Source organism: Melozone crissalis, unplaced genomic scaffold, assembly GCF_028551555.1.
Source record: "Melozone crissalis strain CALT ecotype California unplaced genomic scaffold, PUWL_Pcris_2 ptg000042l_1, whole genome shotgun sequence".
NCBI classification, from domain to species: domain Eukaryota; kingdom Metazoa; phylum Chordata; class Aves; order Passeriformes; family Passerellidae; genus Melozone; species Melozone crissalis.
This window is the reverse complement of record NW_026535820.1, coordinates 53328716-53355734: the sequence shown is the minus strand read 5'-3', so window position 1 is coordinate 53355734 and position 27019 is coordinate 53328716. Positions and strand designations below refer to the sequence as shown.

The 27019-nt window shown below is 41.6% G+C and overlaps 1 protein-coding gene across 1 annotated transcript; it reads left to right on the top strand.

Moving 5' to 3' along the window:
- Window positions 1-283: 283 nt before the first annotated feature.
- Window positions 284-26204, top strand: WRNIP1 (WRN helicase interacting protein 1). Its single transcript, XM_054285266.1, is given in 8 exon segments — window positions 284-331; window positions 334-996; window positions 9931-10122; window positions 11134-11378; window positions 18030-18262; window positions 23317-23472; window positions 24375-24454; window positions 24917-26204. Coding segments are annotated over 8 exon segments (1893 nt in total). The 3' UTR covers window positions 25193-26204.
- Window positions 26205-27019: the final 815 nt, after the last annotated feature.

Sequence of the window (27019 nt, the reverse complement as noted above, 5' to 3'; positions counted from 1 at the left end):
ATACAGCTGACATTAGACTGACCTGAATTTTACAAGCTGGGAACTATTATGTCACAGTGTATAATTACACCTAAACATATACTTTAAGAAAGAAAACAAGATGTAATATGGAAAGAATTACCAATGGGTCAAGTTCGGGTCGTAAATTAGGATGCAAATGGTACCACTTACTGTGCCTATCTTTGAAATACAACCTGCCCTACATTTCTGCACAATACAAGAGTTCGGTTTTGAACTTAATTTTAAAAAAATGAGTAATTTATTGATGGTTTTTCTGCAGAGAATGACGTTTTCACATGTTTCAATGAGAAACCAGGTGGATCCCAAATCCAGAGAGAGCTCGGCGATGTTGCTCAGCAGCCGAGGGGCAGCAAAGCTCGGCTGCTGGGGCGGGGAGCGGGCCCGGGCGGACTACAGCTCCCGAAGGGCTGCGGGCGGCGCCGCTTCCTGCCCGGGCCGCGGGAACCCATGGAGCCGACGGAGGGCGCCGAGGGGGAGCGGGTGGTGCAGTGCCCGGTGTGCCTGCGGGAGCTGCCGGGCGCCGACATCAACGCGCACCTGGACCGCTGCCTGCAGGCCGGCGGCGCCGAGGCCGAGCCCCCCAGCAAGCGGCCGCGCCTCGCCGCCGCCCCGCCGGGCGGCCAGGCCGAGGAGCAGCCGGAGGAGGCCCGCCCGCCCGCCGGGTCCCCCGTCTTCTCCCTCTTCCACAAGGGCCGCGGCGGCGGGCAGAGCCCGGCAGCCGCCGGCGAGAGGAGCGGCGCGGGGCGGGACGAGGCCGCCGTGCCGGGGAGCCATGGATGCGCGGCCGCGCTGTGCGGGGAGAGCCTGGCGCAGAAGCTGGAGGGGAAGCCCCTGGCCGAGCGGCTGCGGCCGGACACGCTGGGGAACTACGTGGGGCAGGAGCGGGTGCTGGGGGCGCAGACCCTGCTGCGGTCCCTGCTGGAGTCCCACGAAATCCCCTCGCTCATCCTCTGGGGGCCGCCGGGCTGCGGGAAGGTGAGTGCGGGCGGCCCCCTCGCAGCCGGCGGGGTCGGGCCGCCGCTGCTTCACGTGGCTCTTGAGGCCGCTGTACCTAAAACCTGCTAATTTTCGGACTCTCTCTTTTCTTTGGCCTTCTGTCTTCTTGGTTTCTTTTGTAGCTTCCTTACGTTGGCTGATGTCCATTAGTTTTCACTTAAGATTACAAAAAAACACAACCTGCCTCGTGAATAAAATAGAATTGGTCCGCCCCCATCAGCCCCGCTCCATGCAGTTTGCTCTTTGGTTACACGAGGCCTCTCTTGCTTTCAGATAATTCAGATCTCATAACTCCAAAGTCCGTACCTAAAACATAAGCCGTGGTTTAGTTAATGGCTGAGAAGCTGAAAAACAGCCGCAACACAGAATCTCTAAATACGTCCAGGAAACCAGCAGGTTAATACAGCACAGTTTGCAAGTACTAGGTTTGGTTTAGCCTACGAATTCTTGCCCCTTAGAGAAGGCAGCACTGGTTTGGAAGCCAGGTAGCTTATGGCTAGGCACTCCTCGACCTTCAACCACTTTTAGGTTGGTGGGTCTTTGTGGGATCTGACCACTGCATCTTCATGTTCTGCCTCCTTTAGCATACCAGGGGCCATCATGAATCCCCAGAGACCATCTAGCACAGCAGCGAAGGGATTCACAGTTGTTGTGAGGGAAGGACCAAAGGAATGCCTCAGGTGTGGTTGAGCAGTGTTTAAGATCTCGCCTGAATTTTGTCCTGTTGTTCCACGTATTTCAGATTTGTGGTGTGGCAGGGCAAACAAAATACAGTTTTCTCTGTCAGTCTAATGTGTTCACAACATTTAGTTTCATGTATTATATATTTATATAATTTGGTGTGTTGGCTGTGTGAGAGTATGTTTGAGAAGTCTGGGATAGGGGAAGCAATTGATGCTTAGCAGAGAAGTTAAGGACAGAGCAGCAGCTTGCTCTTGTCAGCATACTTAATTGAAAATAAAAGAGACTTGCTGTGTGGTGTTTGAACAATAATGCTAGTCAATCACAGTAAATAAGGAGCAGGTGTTAGAATGAGATGAATACCATTAGCAGTGATGCAGGAGGTTTCTTAGGCTAGATAACATACACCTCAAAAGAACCAACTAGTGAACTTCAATAAATGCCACTTCCTTTAAAATAACAAAGTAATAGCAGAAAGTAAGAGCTCAGAATAGATGGGATGAAGAAGGGCTGTTTCTGAAAACTGATTAAAGGGGAGGTGGATTGACTGAAGTAAGATGGCCAGAGAGAGGAGTGGAATTCAGTTCTTTAATAAATAGGAATTCTTTCTGAATAACACATTCAGGAGCTTGCTTCTATATTTTTTGTGGTCTCCTGCCTTTTGTTTCTTGTTATCTCTGTCAACAGCATGTGCTTGCTTTTTCTTGAAGCCCTCTTTGCTCAGGAAAAAAAAGCTGTATGAGTGCAGTGGTAGCAAAGCAAAGGCTGCAGAAGAGTCTCTGCAAACTGGCACTGGCTTCAGTGGCCTTTGAGTTGGGATCTGATGAATGCACCTGGCTTTGACCATGGAAGTGCTTTTTCATGAGCTTGTGAGAGCCTAACAGTTGTGTTCCATGTCTCCTTTAGGAACCTTCTGTGGTACTGAAAGTGTCTTTGAGTAAAGGGTGATCTGTTTTATGCCTGTAATGTCACAGCTTTCGTTCTTCTTTCATACGGTGCATCGTCCTCACCCATATGCTTTATGCATAATTGTATTTAGTAAGCTTGCTTTTCACAGAGTTTAAATTCTGTTGTTCGTCAGTTGTCTGACTTGCATCATTTCTGTGCTTTTTGACCCTTCAAAGAACAGTTCCACAACTCATCTGTTACATTTTTACTCACTGAGCAAAAATACTATTGGGTAACTCTTCTGCTTTCTAGGTTATTCCTTCTCAGCAGAGTTTTGAGTCTATCTGCTTTCAGCTGGCTCCTGATGAAACACCCATTATTGGCTGAACCAGAAATTCCTTCTGCAAAAAGTTGAACTTTGCCCCTTCACCCATGTTTATCAATATTTCTACGATGGTGCTAGAGTAGAGTTTTATCTCAGGCCTTCTTCCCCATAAATCATAATGTCTGTCTGAGTTAAATAGCTAAAAGTTCTCTTCTTTTCTTGGATATATCCTTATAAAATTCCTCTCCTGACAGATTTAACATGCAAGCAAAGTAGTCGACCTGAAGTTGAAAAAGGAGATCTGTTCTTGCCTGCCTATCCCTCTCACTGTTTGAGTTGTATGTATATAATGTGTCTAAGAAGACATTCCATGAGAAAGCAGTATAGGGCTTGAAAATTTGAAACATCCTGTAGAGGAGAAGTAAGCTCACTGCCTCAGGACCTGGTTGGACTGATCAGCAAAAACTGCTTCCATTAAGTACAGTGCTTTTCAGCAGTAACAAGGCCATATGCTAAGCTCTGCCCATCAAAGAGCTAAAATAGCAGCATAATTAGATATGTTGGTCTAAATTCAGAAGTGCTGTGTAAGGTGGTCATACATTTCTTAAACCTCTACAGGCTCTTGCTACCCATGGAATCTGGTTGTTGCAGCCCATCTATGCCTTCTTCCATTTCTACAGCCAAATGCCATGGTAACTGATACTTTAGAAAGGGTAGAGCAGGACTAAGTAAAAAAAAAAAACTGAACATGGAATAAATCATTAGGGCCAAATTTCAAATCAATTTACATATTTTTCAATCTGGATGTTTATGAAAAATTGTAGTTCAACAGCCTTTTTCTAAGCAAGAAGAAAATAATCTTGCTTGTTAAAGTGCTATAAATGTAATATTTCTTATTGTAGGTCAAGAGTATTTTTGGAGAATTTTTATCATGAGACAATAAAGCTAGATACTAGAATAAAAACATGTGTGCTATGTAACTGCTCTGCCCAAGTCGATTTTGGCCTCAACTGCACTTGAATATTGAAGGAAACATCCTCAAAATTGAAAAGACAAAATTGGGGTATTTCCGTTGCGATCCTCTTTTCTTTTGAGTTTCTATCTGTACTGAGTCCTCTTACTTTAAGGGAACATGATCTTTGTACCTTGAATCTGTCATCCTAATTATGTAGGAAGCCAAGGTGCTCTGATGAAAAGACTTTGACTTTTTGTTTGCACTTTTGTCACTCTGAAGTGTTGAACACAAGAGCCAGTTTTCTTTTTTTAAGAAGCTGACCAGACTCAGGCCAGAAGAAACAGTGCTTCAAAGAGATGCCGTGGTTATTAACTTAGGAACAGTTAGCTTGTTCATACTGACTATGCAAATTTTTAAAGGCCTGTATAAATCCGAGTGTAATGTGAGTAAGCTGTGCTGTGATTTATGGCACCTTAATACAGGGATTTAGATTTTTGCATGTCTGCCATTGGGGCACCAATTTTAGTAAAGAGTTAGCGGGGGGACACAGCGTAACTTGAGCACCGAATAATTTTGCTGCCACAGATGAAGTTTAAGCCTTATAAACCTGAACATTCCGTATTTAAGTACAGTAAACATTCCCTCTTATGGCTGCTGTGTAACAAGAAAAAAATAGGTAGCAAGTGGCATGAACCCACTCCTTACAGAAGATAAGACAAAGAGCGTTCATGGATGATTTTTTGAGGTTCATGTGTGCACTCCTGTAATAAGATAAAATATGCAATGTTGGTATGAGTGCAAAACATTAAAAACCCCAGTAAGTGGTCTTTGAAGTTTCTATCAAATCTTCTCTGACATTATATTTTATTTCTAGGACTGCCTGTGTTTCTTTTCTTTCTTTGCATTCAATAAATGACCTATTGAAACACAGACAGAAAGTCCAGCACCTGTTTTGGTGCCCACGTATTTATCATCGCTTCTCAGTGCTTCCTATTTTGCTGATTCAAGTGGTTACCTAATGGGCTGTTTGATTGCTTGAGTGTATTTTGTCTTCTCTTATTCATACAGCTTGGAACCTGATTTGAACCATTTGAACTAATGAGTTCCTTCGATTGATTACCATGAAATTTTAAACTGAAAATGCATCATGTCTTTTACAGTAGTGTAAACTGAAAGTCCAGGACAGCTCTGAAAAATGGGTTAGCCATTGCAATTACCTGTGTTTGCAACACTTCCTTTGCAGGGACCAGTGTTGTAATGCAGTGTGCTTGGTTTTGCTTATGCCAATCTAAATCGGGAATAACTTGGGGTGGCTCTCTAGGAAGAGAACGCTGGAAGAGAAAATACCATTGTATCCATAAAGCAGTTGGAATTTAAGTACACGATTCAGAATACAGCAAATGGAGATACAGCTCCATTTCAACAAACGTTATGCAATGACCTTGCATCTGTTTATGCTTGGTTGGGCTTGGATTCTGGAAGTGCTGTAAAGCACATACTGTGTCTCTTGTTCAGTGACACTTACTCCTCCAGTAGTATCTCAGTGGGCTATTTGGGGTTTGAGGAACCAAACAAGATGGGTAAGAATAGCATCTGCCCTTATATAAACACCAACTGCTGCTACTTTTGATTGTGTTTATCTCTATAGACAGTGTCCCCGGGCCATGTTCACCTGCTGTGCTGCCAATTTCCTTTAGACACGGCCTGGCTTATCTCCTGTGACGCAGTGTGGCACAGAGAACATCCACAGAGCTACATCCCAGAGAGCTGCTGCCCTGTGTGGCATCCAAGGATGCTGTTGGTGTCTCCCTCAAGGCAGTGAAACAGAGCACGGCCTTTCATGATTGCTTGGCAGCCACAGTGTGGCCCTGCTGCCAGCAAAGGGAGGGTTGAAGGTGAGGGGAGACCATTGATGGCAATACCATGTAAACAAAGATTTGGAAATCCTGGCCAGAATAAAGGAAGAGCAAAAGATAGCTGCAAAGTTATGGTCAAACAGCAGCAAAGAAAATCGAGGTGCTAGTTCAGCACTCTGATAACATGGCTTAGACCCTACAAGTCGGTAGGTGTAACTAGCCTGTTGTGTTTTGCACTAGGCTTATCAGTCTCTTGTCATCCCTGCCACAAACATAATATACATTGTGGTTTGCTCTGGAACAAACCAGCAAAGTCACTTGTTGGGGAAACCTACATGCCAACTGGATTATCCCTGCTCAGGAATAATCCATGCTGTGCTGCACTTGTGCCAGTCTGTGCCAGATCTGCTTTGGTCACCTAAACATGGCCTGGCAGAGCCTACAGCCTTCCAGACTTCCTGGGAGACTGTGTAGGACCTTAGATTTCACAGTATTCTTCATACAGTCTAATCCTGTGTTCTGATCCCTTCCCAGGTTTTTCCAATTCCACTTCCTGAAGTGAGTTTGGCAGTACCACTCTTCATTCTTGTAAGGAGCTTTGGTGAGCTAATGTGGTGAGCATAGTTTAATGGCCTGGTGCAGGGCTGCAAAAATCTATAAGACCATCTTACTTCTGACCAGGTAGTCCTTGAACATCAGCATCAATAAGACTGGCTTAACTTGTATGAACTTTTAACTCTTTCTTCCAGCCATGGATGTGAGGGAGCTTTGACTAGTGGCAGTGCAGAGAGGAGAGAAATACTTCATACTTAGGAGTGTTGCCCAGTCAGGGAAACTTCTGAGTATACAGAAATTTGTTGTCTCCTAGTACAAACACCCAGCTTACCAAACAGCAAATCTGATTGACTTTTCTGCTCTGACAGTGGGAGGTGTGTGGAGCCAAGCATGCTTTGTGGGTTGCTTTTGTTTCATCCATACCTTGTATCAAAGCCTTGAAAAACGAGTGGCAAAGTTGCTGTGAGTGAGCTTGCTTGTTTGGGGGTTTTTTTTGGTTGGTTGGTTGCTGGCTGTTTGTAAATCTGAGACAGTTTCAGCTGCTGGGAAAGGATATTCTCAATTGGGCTGACACAAAGCAATAGGTACAGGATGGTGAAGAACCGTTTCAGTAGTTAAGTGTTTTTTCTGTGTGCAATGGGTCTGGAAATAAATGGGCTGAAGTTAAGTGTTATTCATTGGTGAATAGCGGTTCGGAAGTTTCTTGGTAAATCTGTTTCTGTTTCAGAACAGCTTTTTATGATGTCGCTGCTTTAGCTTGTCTAAACAGGTAGGTCAGTAAAGTCTCACAATATTCAGCATAAAAGTTGAGGTAATAGGTATGAGTTTGAATAGTTTGGTGTCATAGTAGAAGAGAACGAGGAATGGTTTCTAGAAGGGGCAAGGAGCTGTGAGCTCCTTGTAAGGTGTTATTTTTAGTGAAGTTAGCAAAAGGTTAGTTTGCAGGATCACTGGATCACTCCTATTCTTAATTTGTGGGAAACAGTATTCCTGCTCCTGCCCATAAAGAAAGAAACATGAACTAAGTAAGAAACACCTGTATAATAAAAGGAGCATTACCAACTTGTTTGAATTTTTCTTTTGTGCCTGTTACGCAGGTTCTGATTCAGGGGTACTCACAGTAAATTGCAACATCAGTGTCACTATTTTAAAAGATTTGTTTTCCAGTGTAAGAATCAAACATCAAAATTTATTTTAGGTTATGAAGGATAATCAGTGTATTTTGTACTGCCTTATTCCATATCAGATTTCTAATTTTCTTCTTGTTCCTTAAATACATTGCCCATGGGGGAAAACTAGGAAATTAGCATGTGAGTTATAGGTGTTTTGTGCTACTGCCTTCATACTTAAGCTACTTTGCTTACATGAATTCTCTACTAGGTTTTGTGTTCCTTAAGGTTGTAACCTGAAGTAACAAAGAGGGAGAAAACTGTAGCTTGTTACTGACTTTTGCTTGAGATGGTAGGACAAAAAGCAGCATAAAAATCCTGAACTCATGGGAAGTCTTTCAGAGGACCCGGGAAAGTTTTACATCTGTGTGATAGGCAGTTTGACTTGCTGAATGATTGATTGTGCAGAAGAGAAGGAAGAGGCTGTGAACATGCCTGTCCTTGTCAAGCATTGCATTTGAAAGGCAATGTATGTTATTCTTATTGCAACCTTTGGTGACCCACAAGTTGGCAGAGGGAGAGAGGTATCTGCTGGCTGAGATCCATGCAGCAGATTTCAAGTAGATTCTTGGTCTAACAGTAACTTTCAAACAAATCTCTTTGATTTTTTCCCCTAAATTAGAGATAAAAATATGGACTCCTGTGCATGTGTGTAAAACAAAGTCTTTACTGCTTTTTTTATAAATAACAAAACTCTCTGAGTTACAGGCAGGGTACAATGTGAGCTACCAGTCCAGGTGAAGCTACAAGAAGAATAGCTGCTTTATTTTTTTTTCTTTGTCGTCTCACCACTGCCACTTTTAGAGAAGGAAAAGGTACATTTTCCTTTTTCATCCTCAAATTTGATGTATTGGATGTTTGTGTGCTTTCAGAGATTTTTAAGGCATGGATATATCCTCTGAAGTTACATTTTGATTCAAGGCCCTTTTGTAAGGAAACATGAATTTTGGTTTTAACTTGATAACTCAGTTTCAAAGATATTTTTCTTTTGGTTTTGATGGGGTGGGGGTGGAATCTGCTTGTTTATTTTCTCAGATCTTGCTAATATCTGTAGGCTTTGCTGCAAACACTTTCCAAGTGTTTTTCCAGTCTTGTCCTCTGCAATGATACAGCTTGGGGATGGGCTGGTGGATTGAGCTCCAGGAAGCGAGGAAGGATCTGACGTGGGATGCGAGTCTTGTGTCAGGACCTGAAATGACACTGCTTCTGAAGGCAATCAGGAAGCCCTTACTAAAACTGAAGCAAGAATAAATAACAATATATCCTTCTCCTTAGCCTCCCATTTTCTAACTTGGGCTGGTTGCAGTTTCAGGGACAAGGAAATCCGTTAAATTGACAGAGCAGGGTACTGCAACACCGTTGGTGGCCAAGTGGTAGGTGCTTGTTTCTGCAGCCTCCCTGCAAGAGGATCAGGTTGACACCACCTGCTGCTTTAACCTCAGCACTTAGAATATCTTCTGAGGTGGTTTTGTTGGCACCTGTCCCTGTCCTCATCTGCTGAGGCTCTCCTGTCTTCGGTCTGCTTTGGATCCTTCTCTAATAGAGCAGTGAGCTTGATGGAAGAATCACCTGTTTTCTCTAGCAGTACTTTCAAGTAGAGATACACACTCTTTGGGGCATACACCTGTGTTAACTAAGGGTTGTGAAGGAAAGTCTCAAAACCATGTCTGTGATATGTTCTGGTGTAGTAAATCTACCCAGGTTGGTGGAGGTCGTGTCTGTGCTTTGGTAGGCTAAGTGAAATTATAAATAAATTTAGATTTTAAGGGGTTGTTAATAAGGACAGAAAAACAACATAGCTGCTTACTAAAAACAGCCAGTTTGTTCAGTCAGCTACCTTTTGCTTCTCTGGGTCAGCATTTAATTACTGTTAACTATTTAGATTTAAGAGTTACATTTTTTGAAGTACTCATGTCAATTTCTAATGCTAATGTTCTCATGCTTTTGTAGAAACTGCAGTCTGATTAATTTCATTTTTATGTGTATTTGAAATATAAAAGGGTTTAGTTAATAACATTGTAGCTTTTTATTTCTCACATGCAGTTGCACTGTAAGCTCTTAGGCAGGTGTCTTGGGGTAGTCCAGCTCTTTATCCATTAACATGCTCCACAAAATAACTGCACAGGGAATTGCAGTCAGCCCGTCTTCTGTGACAGAAATGTATTTGGCAGAGAGTTCTTCCGTGACAAAGGAGACAGCTGTCAGTGCTGTCCTTTTCAGTACTGAGGCTCACGGGGTCTGGTATGGAAAAGTGCAAGCATTGGAAATGCAGCAGAGGAATTGGCAGCTACCTCTAGCAGGAAGTTTTTAAGTCTTCTGTGCCCTAGAATAACGTGAGCTAAAAGCTAAATATTAACTCTGTAAACTGTCAACACTGCCCCTATGTCCAAAATCTATAGCTTTGTTCTTGACATATTTCCTTTAAATTGGTACTTTCTGTGTCTGAAATTATTTTTACAAAGCTTTCTCCTATTGCTGTTTCAGACTACACTGGCACACATCATAGCCAACAGCAGCAAAAAGAATGGCATGAGGTTTGTGACACTGTCAGCCACAAGTGCCAAGACAAATGATGTTCGAGATGTCATCAGCCAAGCCCAGAATGAAAAAAGACTCTTCAAGAGAAAAACTATCCTCTTTATTGATGAGATCCATCGTTTCAATAAATCTCAGCAGGTATTGTACTACACTGCTTTTTTAAAAGAGCCTTTGTCAGCACTTCTGTAAAATCTGCCACTTTGCCTTAAGGTCATACTTTCCTCTGGGCTTTTGATTTCAGTATTAATACTTGTAGTAGATGAATTTGGCAGAAACATAAAAATTAAATTCTTTAGCTGACTTCCAACCAACATTTAATTATTGTGATTCAGAGATTGAAATAAAAGACTGAGGTATATATATATGCCAGTCTTTATATGATACTTTTATGAAATTTTATTTTTTGCAAAGTCATGTTAGTAGTGTTTGCTGCACAAATCTTCATTTTAGCCTCCATCTGGGGGGGTAGCATTCTGTATTACCTTTACAAAGGTCTGGAATGTGAATGTGCCAAAGGTGGGTATTTTAATGTCCTCTCTTCTGTGTAAGAAAAAAATAAGTCATGGCATGGTACTTCAGGATAACACTGCAGCCCTCACTTGGGCTTTTTTTCTTTTTTCTTTCCTAGGTATAAGGTTTTTTCAGTTGTGCCATGGAAAGCTTGAATTCTGTATGCTTGAATACTACAGGTTGCAGTTATTAAATTGACCTGTTCTGTAATCTTCCTGTAGTTTGCTGCATACAGAATTAAGCAGGGAATTGTAGCCCTAAAGGTTGATTCAAAGTATTTAGGAGTAGCGTCACTATTTGTTATCCTTGATAAGGCAATTTCACGATTTCTTGTGTTGCCATGCAATAAACCAAAGTCACACAAACCCAAAATTTGCAGATTTCTTTACCCTATTTCTTTTCAGCTGGTAGGGTCATTCTCAGTGCAGTCATTTATTATTAAGGTGTTGTGTGCATGAAATTAAATAATTTCAATATCTGTGCAGATTAACTGCGTTGTCAGTGTGGTCATTTGTCATATCAACAGGGAACCCAAAGTCTCACAAGACGCAAAAAAAAAAAAAGGTAGCCTACTCACATGGGATGTTTCAGGTTGTCATTGATCGAGATCAGCTTTTTCTGCTTCCCTCCCATGCTCAGGACACTTTCCTTCCGCACGTCGAGTGTGGGACGGTGACCCTGATAGGAGCGACCACAGAAAACCCTTCCTTCCAAGTGAACGCCGCTCTCCTGAGCCGGTGCCGGGTGATCGTCCTGGAGAAGCTCTCGGCTGAAGCGATGGAGGCAATTCTGATGAGGGCTGTCAGGTTCTTAGGGCTCCAGGTTGTGGGCCAGGGCGACCAGCTCGGCACCCCTGCTACTGGCAGCAGCAGCAAGAGCTTGGAGTGAGTACTTTATGGGCTGCGGGGTGTTAACATGCACAGCCCGAGGAGCTGACTGCCTGCCAGGGAGAGAATGAAGCAGTTGGGGGTGGGAAGAGAAACCCTAGCCACTTCTGATAGTAAAGAAAAGAAGTGGCAGCATATGGCAGGGGCGGGGGTGACAGGAGAGAGAGAATTCAGAGCATTGGCTCTCTCCATCCAAAACATAATCTCACCGTCTGGATTAGGACAGAATTTTATACTTGGATCCATAACTCCTGACTCACCCTCTCAGGATATTTAAATCTGTTCTGCTGCTGAGGATTTGCTGTGGAAGCCTGTATCTGGGTCTTTGTCATGTCTTAACGTGTGTTACTTCTTGCTACTGATTGTAAAAGCATCATGTTACCGTTAAGTGCTGAATGGGCTATCCCCTCTTAATTTGGAAGTGCCTGCCAGAAGTTTGTTGTTTTCCGAGAATTTGTTTTTAATGAGATCAGGGAGGGTGATGCTGCTTCTGTTCTTTGGTTGCAGGATAAATCCTGTGCTGTGTTTTAGGATATCCAGTGACGAGAGGAGACTGTTGCTGTGTGACGTTAATAGATTGTTTTAAGAGAGACTTTGTTTTTCTCTGCCCCTTGATGTCCAGACAGATAAATTCATATTAAACACTTTCTAAAGTTTTGGAAAAAACAACATCCAGATTTGTCTACAAGAGATGTTATCTGCCTTCTGAAACAGGAGGCTGGCAAATAAGAGTAATGCATGGTACTGTGGTACTCACATGCAAGCTATTACACTTCCTTCGTGTTGGTTCTTGGCTGCACTCCTGGTAATTTACAGTGCATTGGCGTGGTGGTGATTGACAGACTGTATGAAATACATGAGAGAGAGCCCACTTGAACTTTGTCACAGAATGTAAGCACAAAGAATTGCCAACCTGAATGCTGAGGTCAGGACAGGTAAGGAAAGGTATTCCTTTTTTATTTTTAGGTTACCCGCCTCATGGTTTATTCATTTGTAGCTTTTATGTGTTGTAGTAATGTGAATTTTAGAAGAGAAGGCAGTACTGCATGTCAGCATTAATGTAGTGGCACAGCTGTGGTTGTGGCTACACCCTGACTGGGGTTCAGAGGCTTTCCTTTCTGTACAGGATTAAAGTACAAGGCATAGTTTCAGCTGCAGTTGTTTGGGTTTGGGTTTCGCTGGACTCTCCATGTCTGTAACCTTCCAATAGCTATGGATGATTTAAACAGCGCGGTGCTTCATCAAACTGAAAGAAGTTTGGCAGGCAGACTGTCAGACTAACACAGTTTCAGAAATCTCTCCCTGGGGAGAGAGGGCCACACTCCAAAGGCAGTCATGGGAGCCAAGCCTTTAAAAGTAAAAATGGGGGTTTGAATTGAGGAGGTTTTGTTGCAGTTGTGTCTTTCTTATCTTTCATTATGCAGTCTGGTGCTGAGCTACAATTCCTACACTCTGCTGCTGCTAAGTTCAGATTTTTATAAGCCATCCACCCTTCCGTGGTTCTGGTTTGGATTTCTCATTGATTCCTGCTTCTTGCTTCAGTGTCCATATCATTTCTGCTTCTTCATTTCCTCTGCACTGCTCTGCAGGAGCAGCTGTCTCAGCTTTTTATGCCCTTGCCTCTGTGGAACAGGACTGTCATTAGATGCAGGCAGATAACTGTTCATGCTGTCCTGAAGAATAAATGGAAATCACCAATTACAATTTATTTGATTGTTAATGGTGCTCACCTTTATACCAGAGTGAGAAAAGGAGCTGTAAGGCAGCACGTCCCCAAACCATGGGGTGTACCCACTTTGAAAATGCTGCAGAGGTCTAGCAGGAAGGCACAAGAGATGTGTACATTGAATTTTGGGTTTCATTTCCCATGTTAGTCTCCCTTTCCAAGCCACAGCAGTGTAGTAGGAAGTACTGCATGTGCTACTTGGCCTCAGTTAATCAGATGGTTTTGTATCACATCAGTTGTCTGACAGGATGGCTTACCTAGGAGATTTTGAAGGAGAGGATGATTCTTGTTACCTTGAGGAATATGGTGAGGGTGAATCTTCCTTAGCCTTTACAAGCATCTTATGTGCTTGGCAAGGATGCAGCCATCCCCAAGTGATTCAATGGATTTCATCATCTGCACTCCACAAGGAAAGTGTGCTCTATCCAAAACTGTTTCCTTAGATTTTCTTTGTGGATTTTTCTTATCTTACTTCCACCATTGGGGCAGGTTTCTGATAAGGTTAGATCACCTGGATTCTCTTTCACTCCACTGTGGCCTTTTCTTGCTCTAAAGCTGGAGCAACTAGCAGTGAGTTTTACTTCTTGGATATCTTTCTGTTTGTTGTGTCATCATGGCTCACAAAGGTTCTTTGACAGTTTTTATGTTAATTACTGGATTTCTTTAGGATAATATGTGCTTTTTGTTATATTTGCATCAGCATTACTGCCATCAAACTGTGCCTCTGAAGTCTTGAGTAAATCTGAAGACCGTACTTTACTGAAGTCTTTACAGTCTGAAGACTGTACTGAAGTATAGTCTTCAGTATACTGAAGATGGAGAAACGAGAAAGGAAGAAACATACTCATGATGAAGAAAAGTAAGAAGTCAATGTTAAAGATGTTTTTTATTGCTGCAACTGCTTGTGCTTTCTGCAGTTTATGCTGTGTCAGTAGTAGCACCAGCTGTTCCAGGTGTGCACTGATACATTACACTTGTACTGTGTCAGTGGTGGAAGAAACCAAATTCCTCTCTTGGCTTTTTATTTTTGCCATTCAAGTGCTGCCCTCAGAATGGTATCTCTAATTGAAGTCAGACAGTAAACTGGATGGTTGATTAATGTGTCTGAGGCTAGATAGCACAGAAGGCACACAGCTGAGGGAAATGGAAGGAACCCCAGGTTCCTGTTGGCAAGCCCAGACATCATGCAGTTCAGCTTGCTACTGGCTGTATTACAAAGTTCTGGCGTGTTTCGAATTCACTGGTTCGTAAATCACAACACTGAAGGTGGAATTCCTTTGGATCTTTAGTGTTCAATACTTTCTTGAAAATTTTTCCTTAGTTGAAATATCCATTCAATTTCCTTGCAGGAAATGAGTTGCTGAGGTGAGACAATGCTGTGAGGTAGTGAGCAGTGCATATCACACTGCAGTAGTTCAGTTGAAGAACTGTGTTTGCCTGTAAAAGTGTTGCAATCTGCCAAGGAGCGAACATAGTTTGAATAATTGCACTGAGAAAGTAAGAAAGTACTGATCTATGTGGGAAAGAAGCAGTGAGTGCTTTATCTCATTTTGCTCAGTAATTTAAATCTTTGATCACACAGGTTCTCCTTGCTTGGGCTTCCTTATATTTACTCCCTGATACTGCTTATTCTCTCTTGTCATTGGCTCAAGTGCAGTGGTGCTGTGTAGGTTTAATGGGTTGTTCATCAGACATTTCATGTTGGTTCTTGGCACAAACTGTCTCAAGGGAATGGTGATAAAGAGGACCTGGAAGAAGGATTTATTATCCTGTAGTGGTAGTTTTCCATTCCTTGAGCTAGTATATCACCTTCAGCCCAGTGAGTGATGGATCCCAGCACGTCCCTTTTGGCTTGTTTATGTTTTGGTCTCCGTATCATTGGTTACAAGGTACCAACATTGACCATTGGCATCCAGTGGGTGTTCGGTGTTAATTTTGGAAGTTGAATAAAATATGGGATTGCCCATCTGCAAGCATATCAGGAGCTTGGAAAGAAGTCAGAAAGCGTGGCAGTTATTCTGCCTTGTGGTTCTGATGGGTGCAGAAGTTGGATAGACCGGAGGGAGTAGGGCACTTGAGCTTCTGAAGACAGGATGGGCTTAAAAATGTAAAACACAACAGTGGTTTTTGGAAGCCAAGGTATTGAAATAATTGCCATCCTGATTTTGAAATTAGACTCCTGCCTAGTGAAGTTAAATCATCGGAAAATGGAATTTAATTGCTCAGAAAAAAAATCTCAATTCACTTGTTCTGAGTATAACATTTTATTATTTTGAAATACCAAATGTGTATGGAGCTGAGATTATGCAACAGGAAAGCATTGTGTTATTTCCAATCAGTGATTCTCATCAATGTGCTGTGCAAGAAGCTTGTATGTGGAAGTTTCCTCCATTTATTTTTGTTCTTTATCATATCCTGCATGTCATGCTATTGTAGGCATGGGCTGGATCAGCTAATACATCATGCATTATTTGGATTGGAATTGCCATTACCCTTAGGTTACAACTGAAATTTCACCATGGAAATGGACAGAGCCATTGCTTGTAACAGCGTTTTCATACTTTCTTGTATGAATATTTGTTTCACTTCCTGTAATATAAATTGCTTACGTTGAGCCAACAGGGCAGTTAGAATCCTATAGTGAAACAAAAGACAGGAATACAACTCAGATTTAAATTAGCAGATAAATTGCAAAAGTGCTCTGAGGCCTCAACTTTTTTTGGGAAAAACTGTACTTAGCTTCTTCCAAGGTAGTGCCTGCCTTTTAGTGCTCTCAGTGCTTCCCCTTTACTTGCAGTCACTGCCTGCAGTTGTGGTATCTGTGCGAGGAGGCCTCAAGCACAGGATGTGCTTCTCTGCATGCAGCAGGCAACGAGCATAGTCCTTGAAGGTGAAACCTTCTCTCAAGTATGCCCTGCTGGTGTGTGAGAAGTGTTTGCTCATCATGTTGTATATTTAAGGTCACTTCTGTAGAAGGAGGCCTTAGCAGCAGGATGTCTGTGTGTAGTGCCTGCTGGTTTTTTGAAAAGAACTTTTGCTTTCCTTGCTGGCTTTTTTAATTTAAAGCTTATGAAAGATCTGGTACCCGTCTGTAGTGCTGAGGGATGAATGTTGCTTCCTGATTTTAAAATAATTTGATGCTTGAGATAATTGACTAAGTCTCTGTGCACTTGCATTGTTCTGCTTCCTTGTTCAAAGATGGTGTTTGAAACACCCTGGCAAAAGTGCCACTCTATGTGTGTTAATATTTTTTACTAGATTCATCAAATGCATGGGAAATAAGGAGGTGGAAAAAAGTCATGACGAGATGCATGTGATGCATCTGTTTTTGCCAGGATGTCATTCCTACTGTCTACTCTCTGCAGCATGGGATTTGCCCCTAGAAGACATTTATCAGCTTTCATTTGCAGTGGTTGATTAGGATTGCAGCTCTACTAGTTCTTCCTTTTTATGTGTGGCCATGAGAGGACTCAAATATGAACTGCTAAATTTTTTTCAGAACCTACAATATCTTTCTTTTGTGTGACAAGTACAGAGTGGGTTTGCAAGGAGGAAGAGATGACAAGTAAAGAAAATCAATGGACACATCTGTCTGGGAATCCTGATGCTGCCTTTTTCTACACCACTGGTAGTAATAGTAACACATCTTTTGGTAAATGAAGTGCAGGGCTGAATCCTTAATTATTTGACACACAAGAGCTTCATAAGAAATGGCCTCTCACACCAAGCCCTATGTGCTAATCCTTACTGATACCTGTCACTCTTGATTTACAGTGCAGCTACTAGAAGTGACTCAGGGCCATTAATGTCATGTTTTAATTCCATTAGCTGCTGTCTCCAAATCAGATCAGTTACACCTTCTGCCTTAGATGTTACCTTTTCTACATAACTGAGGTTTGAGGGTTAATTCCCCAACAGGGTGCCTGTGAAACATGCAGAGGTGAACTGGTTTGGATGTGTCCCAACAGTGAGGACTGCAGCCTAGCGGGTGAAAACCTAGAGACAAAACTTGAGGACTTTGTTATTCTCACAGATTTTTCATGGACTCATTGGAAGATCTCAGGAGATCCTGCTGCTGCATTTCCCATCTTCATAGAATCACTGAATATTCTGAGCTGGAAGGGACCCACAAGGATCATGAAGTCCAACTCTTAAGTGAATGGCCCGTACAGGGATCAAACCCTTGTTGTTATCAACAGTGACTTGTTAATTTAGATTGCGATTCCACTAGAATTTGGCCTTTTTCATGTTTGTACAGTTGGGGCACACTTAGAGCAGTAGATGGCAAGAAGAGTGATGGACATGTATTGGGATGCAGCTTCGTTCTAGTAAGACATTTTTTTGTACCCCAGTGACTAAGTTGTAATACCAAAAAAGTAGGATGCATGTGTTTTACATTGTAAACAATCTTTCCAATTGTTGTTTTCTAAAGAACAACTGATAGCACCTCTTGGTGTTGTTAGTAGTTCAAAACATTATGCTAATGACTTTATAACTCACTATATTCTCTCACTTGCATTTGGATAGCTTGCTGCCTTTTCACTGTTCTTCCACCAAAGAGTTTGAAGTGCTATCAGGGAAATGCTGATGGAGTTAAACTTTGTAAAGTTCAGCTGGCTGTATCAGGATTGGACTGTGGTGAAAACCTAACCCTAGTTTTTGTTGAATTTATTGAGGTGAGGAAAAATAAGGGGGTTAAATAGACGAGAGCTCCTGCCCTACATTTTTCATGTGCAATTGTATTTAGCAGGCACTGGAGCAGGAGGAAGGGTCTGGGCCCCTGGTTCTGCAAGACAAGTTAAGGCAGCTCTTAAACCCAGCTGTGCATCAAGAATCTTTGTAAAGAAACATCATTTCCCCAGCACAACAGGCAGGGAGAGGAGTGCGATGGGAGCTAAGGGTGTGTGGTTATTCTGTTGCAGATTCCCGGTGTACATAGAGGAGAAAGCTCTGAACACACTTGCCTATCTTTGCGATGGGGATGCCAGGACTGGGCTGAACGGACTCCAGCTGGCAGTTCAGGCCAGAGTAGCAGCGGGAAGGAACGCTCCTTTGAACACCTCTGCCAAAGGTGGTGCTGCACATGGCATTCTGGTAACAGAAGAGCATGTAAAGGAGGGGCTCCAGCGGTCTCACATCCTGTATGACCGAGCAGGTGAGTAACAGATGCAGTTTCTGAGATGGATGCTCCAAATGTGATAGCTTCTCTAATTCCTCTTTCTTCTCCCTTTTTTGTACCAGCTGCTCTACTGAAACAGTGGTTGTACTGAAGTTTGTCCCAAAAGTTACTTTTCCTCTACAGTGCAGTTCAGCTTGAAATTACCTCCCAACCAGGAAGTGTAGATTAGCTGAAAGACCCATTTGCTGTCCTGAGAAGAGTTGCATGGTGAAATTATTTGTTATTTAAGGTCTATGAGGGTTTCAGTGAAAGGGGCAGAAGAATTTGATGAGGACATTTTTCTTGAAGGGTTGGATATCTTTCATTGCACTTTTACTCCTTTGAAAGTCTTGAGAGTGCTCACATCCACAGCAATATGTTATGTCAAACCTGAGCAGTTTGCTTTATTTTTAGAGTTACTTTTTAAGGTAATGAATTCTGTAGCTTGCTTAGGGCAGGCCACATAAATCGCATTGCACTTAATGCTTCCTAGAGTGATAACCACTCTTGCTAAATTTGTGACTTGGCAATCTTAGGCATCACAGTAGTTGGCCACTAAACCATTTTATGTTAGAGGGTTAAAAATCAGTGAGTGTCAGGTGAATCCCCTTGAATGAATATGCTGGTTCTTCAGCAACACTTGAATGACTGTGCAGAATAGTATGAAATTATTATGCCAAGCAGTATTTGAAGAACTCATTTATTTTCTTTTTTATTTTTTTTTAGGCCATTGTTTCTGATATGCTGCATTAACTGCTACTGTTCAAAATCTGTGATGAGGGCTTTCTTGAGGCTGGTTATAACATATGCCCGCTTGCAGCGTTCTTGCTACAAAGAAATAATGATGACTCACTGTCAGGGGAAAGGCAGCTGGGCAGATACTGATCTAATGGCAGCTGAGAAGTCGAGGGCAGGCAGGGGGAGGGAGAAGAAACATTTTATGGGGTCTGTGGCAGGAAGAGGTCATGATTAGAAGGAAGTGGAAAATCTGACTGGTTCACTGGTACGAGTCTCTTGCACAGCGTAGGTCCCTTGTGTGTTTGCTGTCGCCTTGTGGCCACTGTCACACAGAACTCTTGGCTGTGTCACCTTCTTGCTCTGGTAGAGATGGCACAGAGTGCCTCTTCCCGAGGCTTGCATCAAGTCTGGGTAGAGTGTGTCAGGCCCTTCTCTCTCAAAGTAATCTTTGTTGTGGTTTATTGTGGGGTTTTTGGTTAGAGATTTTCAGAATGGTGAAAGCAGTGAAAACTGTTTTTCTGGGTTGTATAAATGCCAGAAAGCCTGACACAGATATTGTCACAGTAGCAGGTTGCCCAAGTACATGTCTTTTCAGAATTTCTTCTGTGGAATGGTCTGTGTTGTCCACTGACTGTTGGCTGCAGGTTGACCACTTTTGTCCATAGTAGAGGTGGCCGTTTGTCCTAAATACAAAGGACTTTCAGATGGCGGCTACTGCATAAATTTTATATTTTTTTTGGTAGCATGTTTTAGCTAACACCTTTTGAATCACAGCTGTGGTGGTGGGATCTACAATCCTTTAAAATAAAATGCTTCAGTCTTTTAAAGTGGAGGGTCTAATCATGATAGAAACAACACACATGTGTTGCATGTTCATGTAGAAAACACAAAATAATTTATTAGTGTTCAAAGTGTAAATATGGACTTTTTATTTTACATTCTTTTTTGTTAACCTTCTGCAAAATTTGCCAAAGACGTGTAATTCGGCATTCTCTTCTGTATTTTCATCAAGTAATCTAGGAAAGAAATCATTCATAATGCAGTTGTTATGCTGTCATTCTAATCTATGTGCAGACATGTAAAGAATAGGTTTTTGTGCAGATAGTTTATGCATTTTAGCTGGAAGGACAAAGAAACAACTTTAATCAAATTTCACTGCCAGCAGCTGCCTGAAACCCTTGCAGTTGGAGAGGAGACAAAAACTGTCAGTAATATTTTAGCTTTTAATTGCAGTTGGTAAAATTTTGATCCTTTTAGGAAAATGATGTAGCAACCAAATTCATTGAAGTTTACCAGCAGATGGGCAGTGACTAGATCTTTAAAATAGAGTTGTACTGTTGCCCCTTCCTTTTACAGATTGTATCACTCTGCTAGCACTGATTTAATAAGATAAATCAGTAATTTCACTGCCTCTGTGGTGACATAACTTCATGTATGGTAAAGACTGGGAATGTGTTATGCTGAAGTTAATTTATTCTGCAGTCTGAACACAGTTTTTCCTTTACCTTCTCAGGAGGAGAAAAGAGAAGGTATCTCACTCTCCTGGGTTTGCTGTCAGAGCAGAGCTTAGAGCCATGTGGGCAGGAATAAGTTGCTATTCCATGCCATGCACATCATTACTGGGGTAGGGGAGTGGCTTATTTGGAGTTGGATTCCTAACTGGTGTTAAATCACCTCACTTGCACCATAATGGTTTTTTCCAGCTCAGTTTTTTTCTGCTGGATCAGAATGAGAAGTCTTCTCATCCATGCTCTTGGTCTATTCTTACTTCCAAGGCTTTATTCTTTCCTTTATCAGTGAGCAGTTTGATGTTTACCTTTGCCTAAGATAAGAAATAATTTGAGATGGGGACTGATTTTAGTTTTGCCCACTGCTTTGTGAATAGAAATGGTTTAAGAAGCTCAAATATTAATTATGGTCAGTGAACAAGACCTTTTCCCATATCTTCTACCAATATGACTTGAGTTAAATCAGCACTTTAAACTAGCCTGAAAACTCCTCATGAGCACATAAAGCAATCTGTGGGCATATGTCAACAAGATTTATATATCTGTATATGTCAGACACTAGAAAAGCTCTCTCTTCCATAAAGCCTCTTGTGCAGTGTCTTGTTTCAGAGAGGTATTTGCCTTTGTGGGAACTGCATAGAGAAAATTTATTTTGATTCCAAAAATTCTTCATAGTTTTGATTTCAAGAGGCATCTGAGATACAGCAGAGATAGATAAACTGGTATGTGAATGTCTCTCAACTGAATTGATAAGGCCCAAAGCTATATGTTAGCTAACCAGCATGAGAAGGCTAATAAATAAAGGTCTACTAAAAGTTCTAGGTTTTTTTAAGCTGCTTTTGGTATCTCAGGCTATCTATAAACTGTATTTTTAGACAGTTTAGAAATGTATTTTTAGACATTTTAGAAATGAAAAATCTCTCTCCAATGCACATCACTGTATTTTGTCTTTAATTGATAGTGCAACGTGACTATACTGAAGTATTGTCATTGTAGCTCTGTCACCAACACGAATTTTGTAAGGAAGGAAATAAAAAGCAAAAACTAATTCCCTTCTCAGCCTGAAGTCTGAAGTTCCTTGCAGGTTTATATATCTAGACCAAACCTATCTGCTGGATTCCTTCTGCCTCTCCAGCTGAAATCCTCACATATGACACTTTACAGTAGCCCAAACAGCACATAAAAGCCTCCAGCAGAAAACTCTGGATGAGTGCAACCTCTGGAGATATTTAAAGGCCATCTTCCTTGCTTTTAAGAGACCAAGAGACGCCTCTTGCAAGAGGATGATGCGAGTTCAGCTGCTCGGGGTTACTGCTCCTGACTCAAGTGTTTTGGTGGAGCACGGACGTGCTGTTTGTGTTGGCTCCAGTGAGGGCTGCATACCAGGGCTCTTTGTGTGGAGTCCTAGCAAAAATAGCTGTCTGACTGCCTGTGCTCACCAGCAGCCTCTTGAATTCCCCACAGAATCACAGTCCAGCAGGAGCAGAGAGGAGGCAATGAACCTGGGAGGTGGAGGTCTTGCTGCCTACAAAAGGAACAATTGCAGCATCGTGGTGATGTTGGTTCCCAAACTCACTCAGGCAGCCCTTTTATTTTTCAGGGCCTACAAGTCACTGGTGTGTTCTGATTTGGCCCTCAGGCTGTAAATCCTTTTAGCCTTAGGAAGAAGAGGAATATTAACAGATGGCTGTGCATGCAGCCAGTTGCCTTTACAACACATACTTAGCTGTGAGCCAAGGAATGCCAGGCACTTGAAAAAATAAAAAAAGCAGATAACATGGAAAGTTTAACAATATTGCAGCAAAATACTCTTACAGGTTTGATTAAAAGACATGCATAAGAATCAAAACCAGTTGAACAGAGGAAAATTGTAAGCAGGAAGGGTCTCATTCAGTGTTTGTAATACTGACTCCCTATTTTTAATTGTAGCCGTAGAAGATCTGTGGAATAGCTCTGTTTCTCCTTGGAGTCCAAATCTAATAATAAATTAAGCTTAAATATTAAAAAAAAAATCCTTGTATTTCTTTCAGTCTTCCCACTTTTTACTTAGAAGCCTGGCATTTCAAGTGTTGTTGCAGTAGGGCAAGTGTCCACACTTGAACTCAGCATTTCTTAGGGGTTTCCCAGGGTTGTGCACTGCAATTCTGTTTTTTCTAAACTGTATGGTGTTCCATCATTGTATATCCATGGCATTTCCTTTTTTCTCACCCCTATAGAGCACATCAAACTCGTGTTTTACTGCACACTTCATTTTCAAGTTTTAGATGATATGAAATGTCGCTTTTCTAAAATATCACTACTGTATTACTGTATCCAGTGCTATCTTGTATCTCTGGATTTCTCTGATTCTTGTGTTGTCTTCTCAGAGCTCTGTGTGTGTCCAAAAGCAATGATCAGCTATTTCTATGAGCTTGTACTTTTTGGCAATTACAAACTATTTATGTAGAATTTTCTTCCTAACTGCATAAGATATCTGGGGTTATCTTTTTTTTTTCTTTTGAAGGGAAGGCACTTAGTTTACAAAACCCAAATTGTTTGCCTAGCAATGTTTACAAAAAACCAACTTCCTTTTCATCAGCAGTTGCTCTGATTTGCTTATGTAGTTAGGGAATGATTCACATGGGAAACCATGAAGGCACTGAAAACAATAATGAACGCTGTAACCACATATCCCTAAAAAGAGCTTGAAAAAGCACCTTATGTTTACTGATGTAATCTATTAAAATATATTCTGTTCCCTTAAAGGCATTTCACTTAATTTCCTCCTAACAGCTTTGTATATTGCTTCTCCCCCATCCTGAACAGGAGAAGAACATTACAACTGCATCTCTGCCCTGCACAAGTCTATGAGAGGCTCTGATGAAAACGCCTCCCTTTACTGGCTTGCTCGAATGCTTGAGGGCGGTGAGGATCCACTCTATGTGGCAAGGAGGCTGGTGAGGTTTGCAAGTGAAGATATAGGTCAGTATTTGCAATTTTTCACATGGGAAAATCATGTTGAATGAAGATCTGCCAGGCTTCTCTGGTTTCTGAAAGTTGGCTTTTGAAAAACGAACGCAAAATATGCAGAATAGGTACAAAATACTGAAATGCTGCACATGGCATAAAAACTCTGTACATGCAGGCAGAGACCTACATGAGGTATCATTGTGATGATTACCTATTTCAGGAAAGACAAATGTTTTTGAGGTCAGGGTTGGTGTGTATTAATATGGATTCTTTTAAGCCTTGCTGGTTGGTAGGTCACCAGTAAACTTGTGCCAGCACAGAGTGTGTATTTCAGGGATATCTGATTTTCTAATAACTCTGGCACTTGAATACCTGCCATGACCTGCATTCCTTAGGTTTAATAGCTGTAAGGCATGTTTATTTACTTATCCAAAGTACTAGATCCAGGAACACTTTTAACACATATGTGATGGGTGAAGAGTTAGGAGACCTGTGAAGCTATGTCTGTATAGCAATATTTCCCAATATTTCCCCATTTCTTTATTAATTTCAAAAGGTAGGAGAATCATATGTGGTCAGCTACTGCTCAGGCTGCCACTGTGTGGCAGCAGATTCAGTCTAAATCATACACACAGCTTAGACTTTTTTTTCCTTTTTCTTTTTTTTTTTCCCTTTTTTCTTTTTTTTTCCTTTTTTTTTTTTTTTTTTTTATGTGGGAGGAGGAAAGCTTTTGGAAGGAGGGAGTGTATCTTATGTATGATTTGGTATTGTACCAGGAATTCCAATATCTGAGAAAACAACTCTGAAATGTGCATGGATACCTTACAGGAAAGGGAAAAAATAGTTAAAAAAAAAAAAGACATTAAGTGAAGTAAATAGACTCTAACCTGCTTTTATCTGATCCCTTTCTCTAGGACTGGCAGATCCTCTGGCTTTAACACAAGCAGTTGCTGCTTATCAAGGCTGTCACTTCATTGGAATGCCTGAGTGTGAGGTAAATGCTTCATTAATTCACTGATTTGAAAGTTCTGCAATCTGTAAAACCTATCTGTAACTATAAAAAGAAGCAGATTGCAAGGACAGGACAGGCTTAGTTACTTGTTCATTCTGCATGTCCCTTCTTTGACAAGAGAACATTGTAGCTCTTAAAATAGATGCTGTAGTTTAAAAAAGAAGTCACTGCATATTTATTGTTAAAATGTGATGCATGGACATATATAATTTTTCTTTTTTTTTTCTATGATAGATAAAGTAGCTGTTATTTTCTAGTAGTGAAAACCACGGAGCTATGGTATTGTTAAATAATACATCTGGTTTTAAGTATTCATATTATAGTAGCAGGCAGAGGTCAGTTTAAAAACAATCCCTGCCATGCTGTACAGCCAACCTGAATAGCAGACCTTTTCCCAAAGAGCTGAAAAGAAGTCATTTAACATTTCCCTCTGCTTGTTTGCAGGTGATTCTAGCACAGTGTGTAGTGTACTTTGCCAGAGCCCCAAAGTCTATAGAGGTGTACAGGGCATATGGCAACGTCAAGGAATGCCTGAGGATGCACACGGGACCACTGCCCCCTGTTCCCCTGCACCTGAGAAACGCCCCAACAAGGCTCATGAAGAACCTGGGCTATGGAAAAGGCTACAAATACAACCCCATGTACAAGGGACCTGTGGAGCAGGACTATCTACCAGAAGAGTTGAAAGGAACAGACTTCTTCAAGGAACGAAAAACGTGACCGCTGTGCTCAGAATGGGTTTTGATTTTATGACTCATACATTTCTACTGGGATCAAAATTCCCCTTACAGTGTCAGCTGCCTGTTACCCTAGTTAAAAGGATTAAACCACCAAGCCTTCTAGATACTTTTTTATCCTTCTGCTTTTATTGCTGTTGTTCAGAAGGTATTTTGTAAAGGATTGCAGTTAGGCAGTGTAGAGATGCAAAATAAGCTTTATCCATATAGTGCTGTCACTGGTTTAAATGAAATTAAGAAAACAACGAGACTTGTGTTTCTGGCTCTTGCTGTGAGACAAGAAATATTACTGTGCTGCTTTTTAAAATCAGTGTCTATTTCAGATTTTGAGAACATTATTTTCCAGAAAAATAGTAAATTGTACCTCCTCTGCTAAAATACTGTACAAAATATAATTACAGAGTAATTTTTGCTGTTATGATCTTTCAGAGACCAATTTTGTACGACAGTTATTAAACCAATAAAGCTGTTACAAATAGTGTCAATGCATTTGTTTAAATACTCCTATGACAGCAGTGTGGTTTTGAAAGTTTGATCTCCCTTTAATTTTATTATCCCTTCCTTCCAGAGCAAGTTAAATTCATTTTGTAAGCAGAATAGTCATGAAAATGACCACTGGAGTGATACCAAACTCTTTGCACCTCTCTCCAGCTGTGATATGACCCAGCCACCTGCAGGTCAGCTGTCTGGACCACACCAGTTGCAGGTGAGTGTTTCTTGACGCAGAGGTATTTGTGCTGTGTGGTGTTGAGATCAGAGGGGTTGCCACAGCCGCGTGTCTGGAGCTCATTCAGGGCAATGTTCACAAGCCAGGAAGCCTGTGGGCTGAGAACGCAGTGCGAAGTCCAGAAGCCAACTTTATTCTGCTTATTGCTCTTAATTCTCAAGACAGATTCTGACCTTTGGCCCTGATCAAAAGTTTTGGATATACAGCCTCCAAAACTTTGTGATTTGCATTGGAGATTAATTTTGTTGTGAGACTCCCTTCATACGAAGTTCTGCATAATGTAGGTCAAGCCAAAGATCCTGGTGCAACTGAAATGTTTCAGAAACTGAACTTTTTGCATGACTGAGGGTTTCACTCATATTCTTTAAACATTTCTATGTTCTCCTACTTAAATAAATAGTTTTTGAATGGGCAAAATGTTGTTCTAAAGACAAGCAAGTATTTCAACAAGCTTTATGTATGTACATTTGCATGCTTTTCTTTTTAACACAATTCACTTTGTTTTTGTTTGGTTGGAACTTCTTGTTGCATAAATTAAGGGGTTGATTAATTAGATTAGTATTTTTATCCTGATGGTCCTCCAAAATGCCTTTGGAGGGATAAACAAGGTGTGGTATTTTCCAATGCTGAACCAGCATGTGCTCACCTTCAGAGGGCAGCACAGGTTGGCAAAGGGTTCAGCCGTGGTGCTTCATTCTTCAGCCTCCTATGGAGGCAGAAATCGTGTCCCTCAAGGCAGATCCATCAGACAGTGCTGTTTAATTGGCTACCAAAATATTGGTAACAAGAAGTTAATGTTTCAAAGCCATTGTGTTGCATGGCTGCTCTTCAAGCCAAGGATTATTTACCTTTTCCCTTCCTGCCTGTGATAATTAGCAGCACTGGAGAGTGGCTGCTTCCTGCTCTCTCCGTGCTGCTGATGTGCATCTCTTTTATATCCCCTTATGAAGGGTCATCTCCTCTCTTTGAAGAACTCCACACTCCATTAGAAAGTCCATCAGGACCAGATGTACTCAGAGATGAACATTTCCCATCCCTCCAAAACAGACCCAAGGCAAAAACATCCCTTTCTGCTCTCGGCAA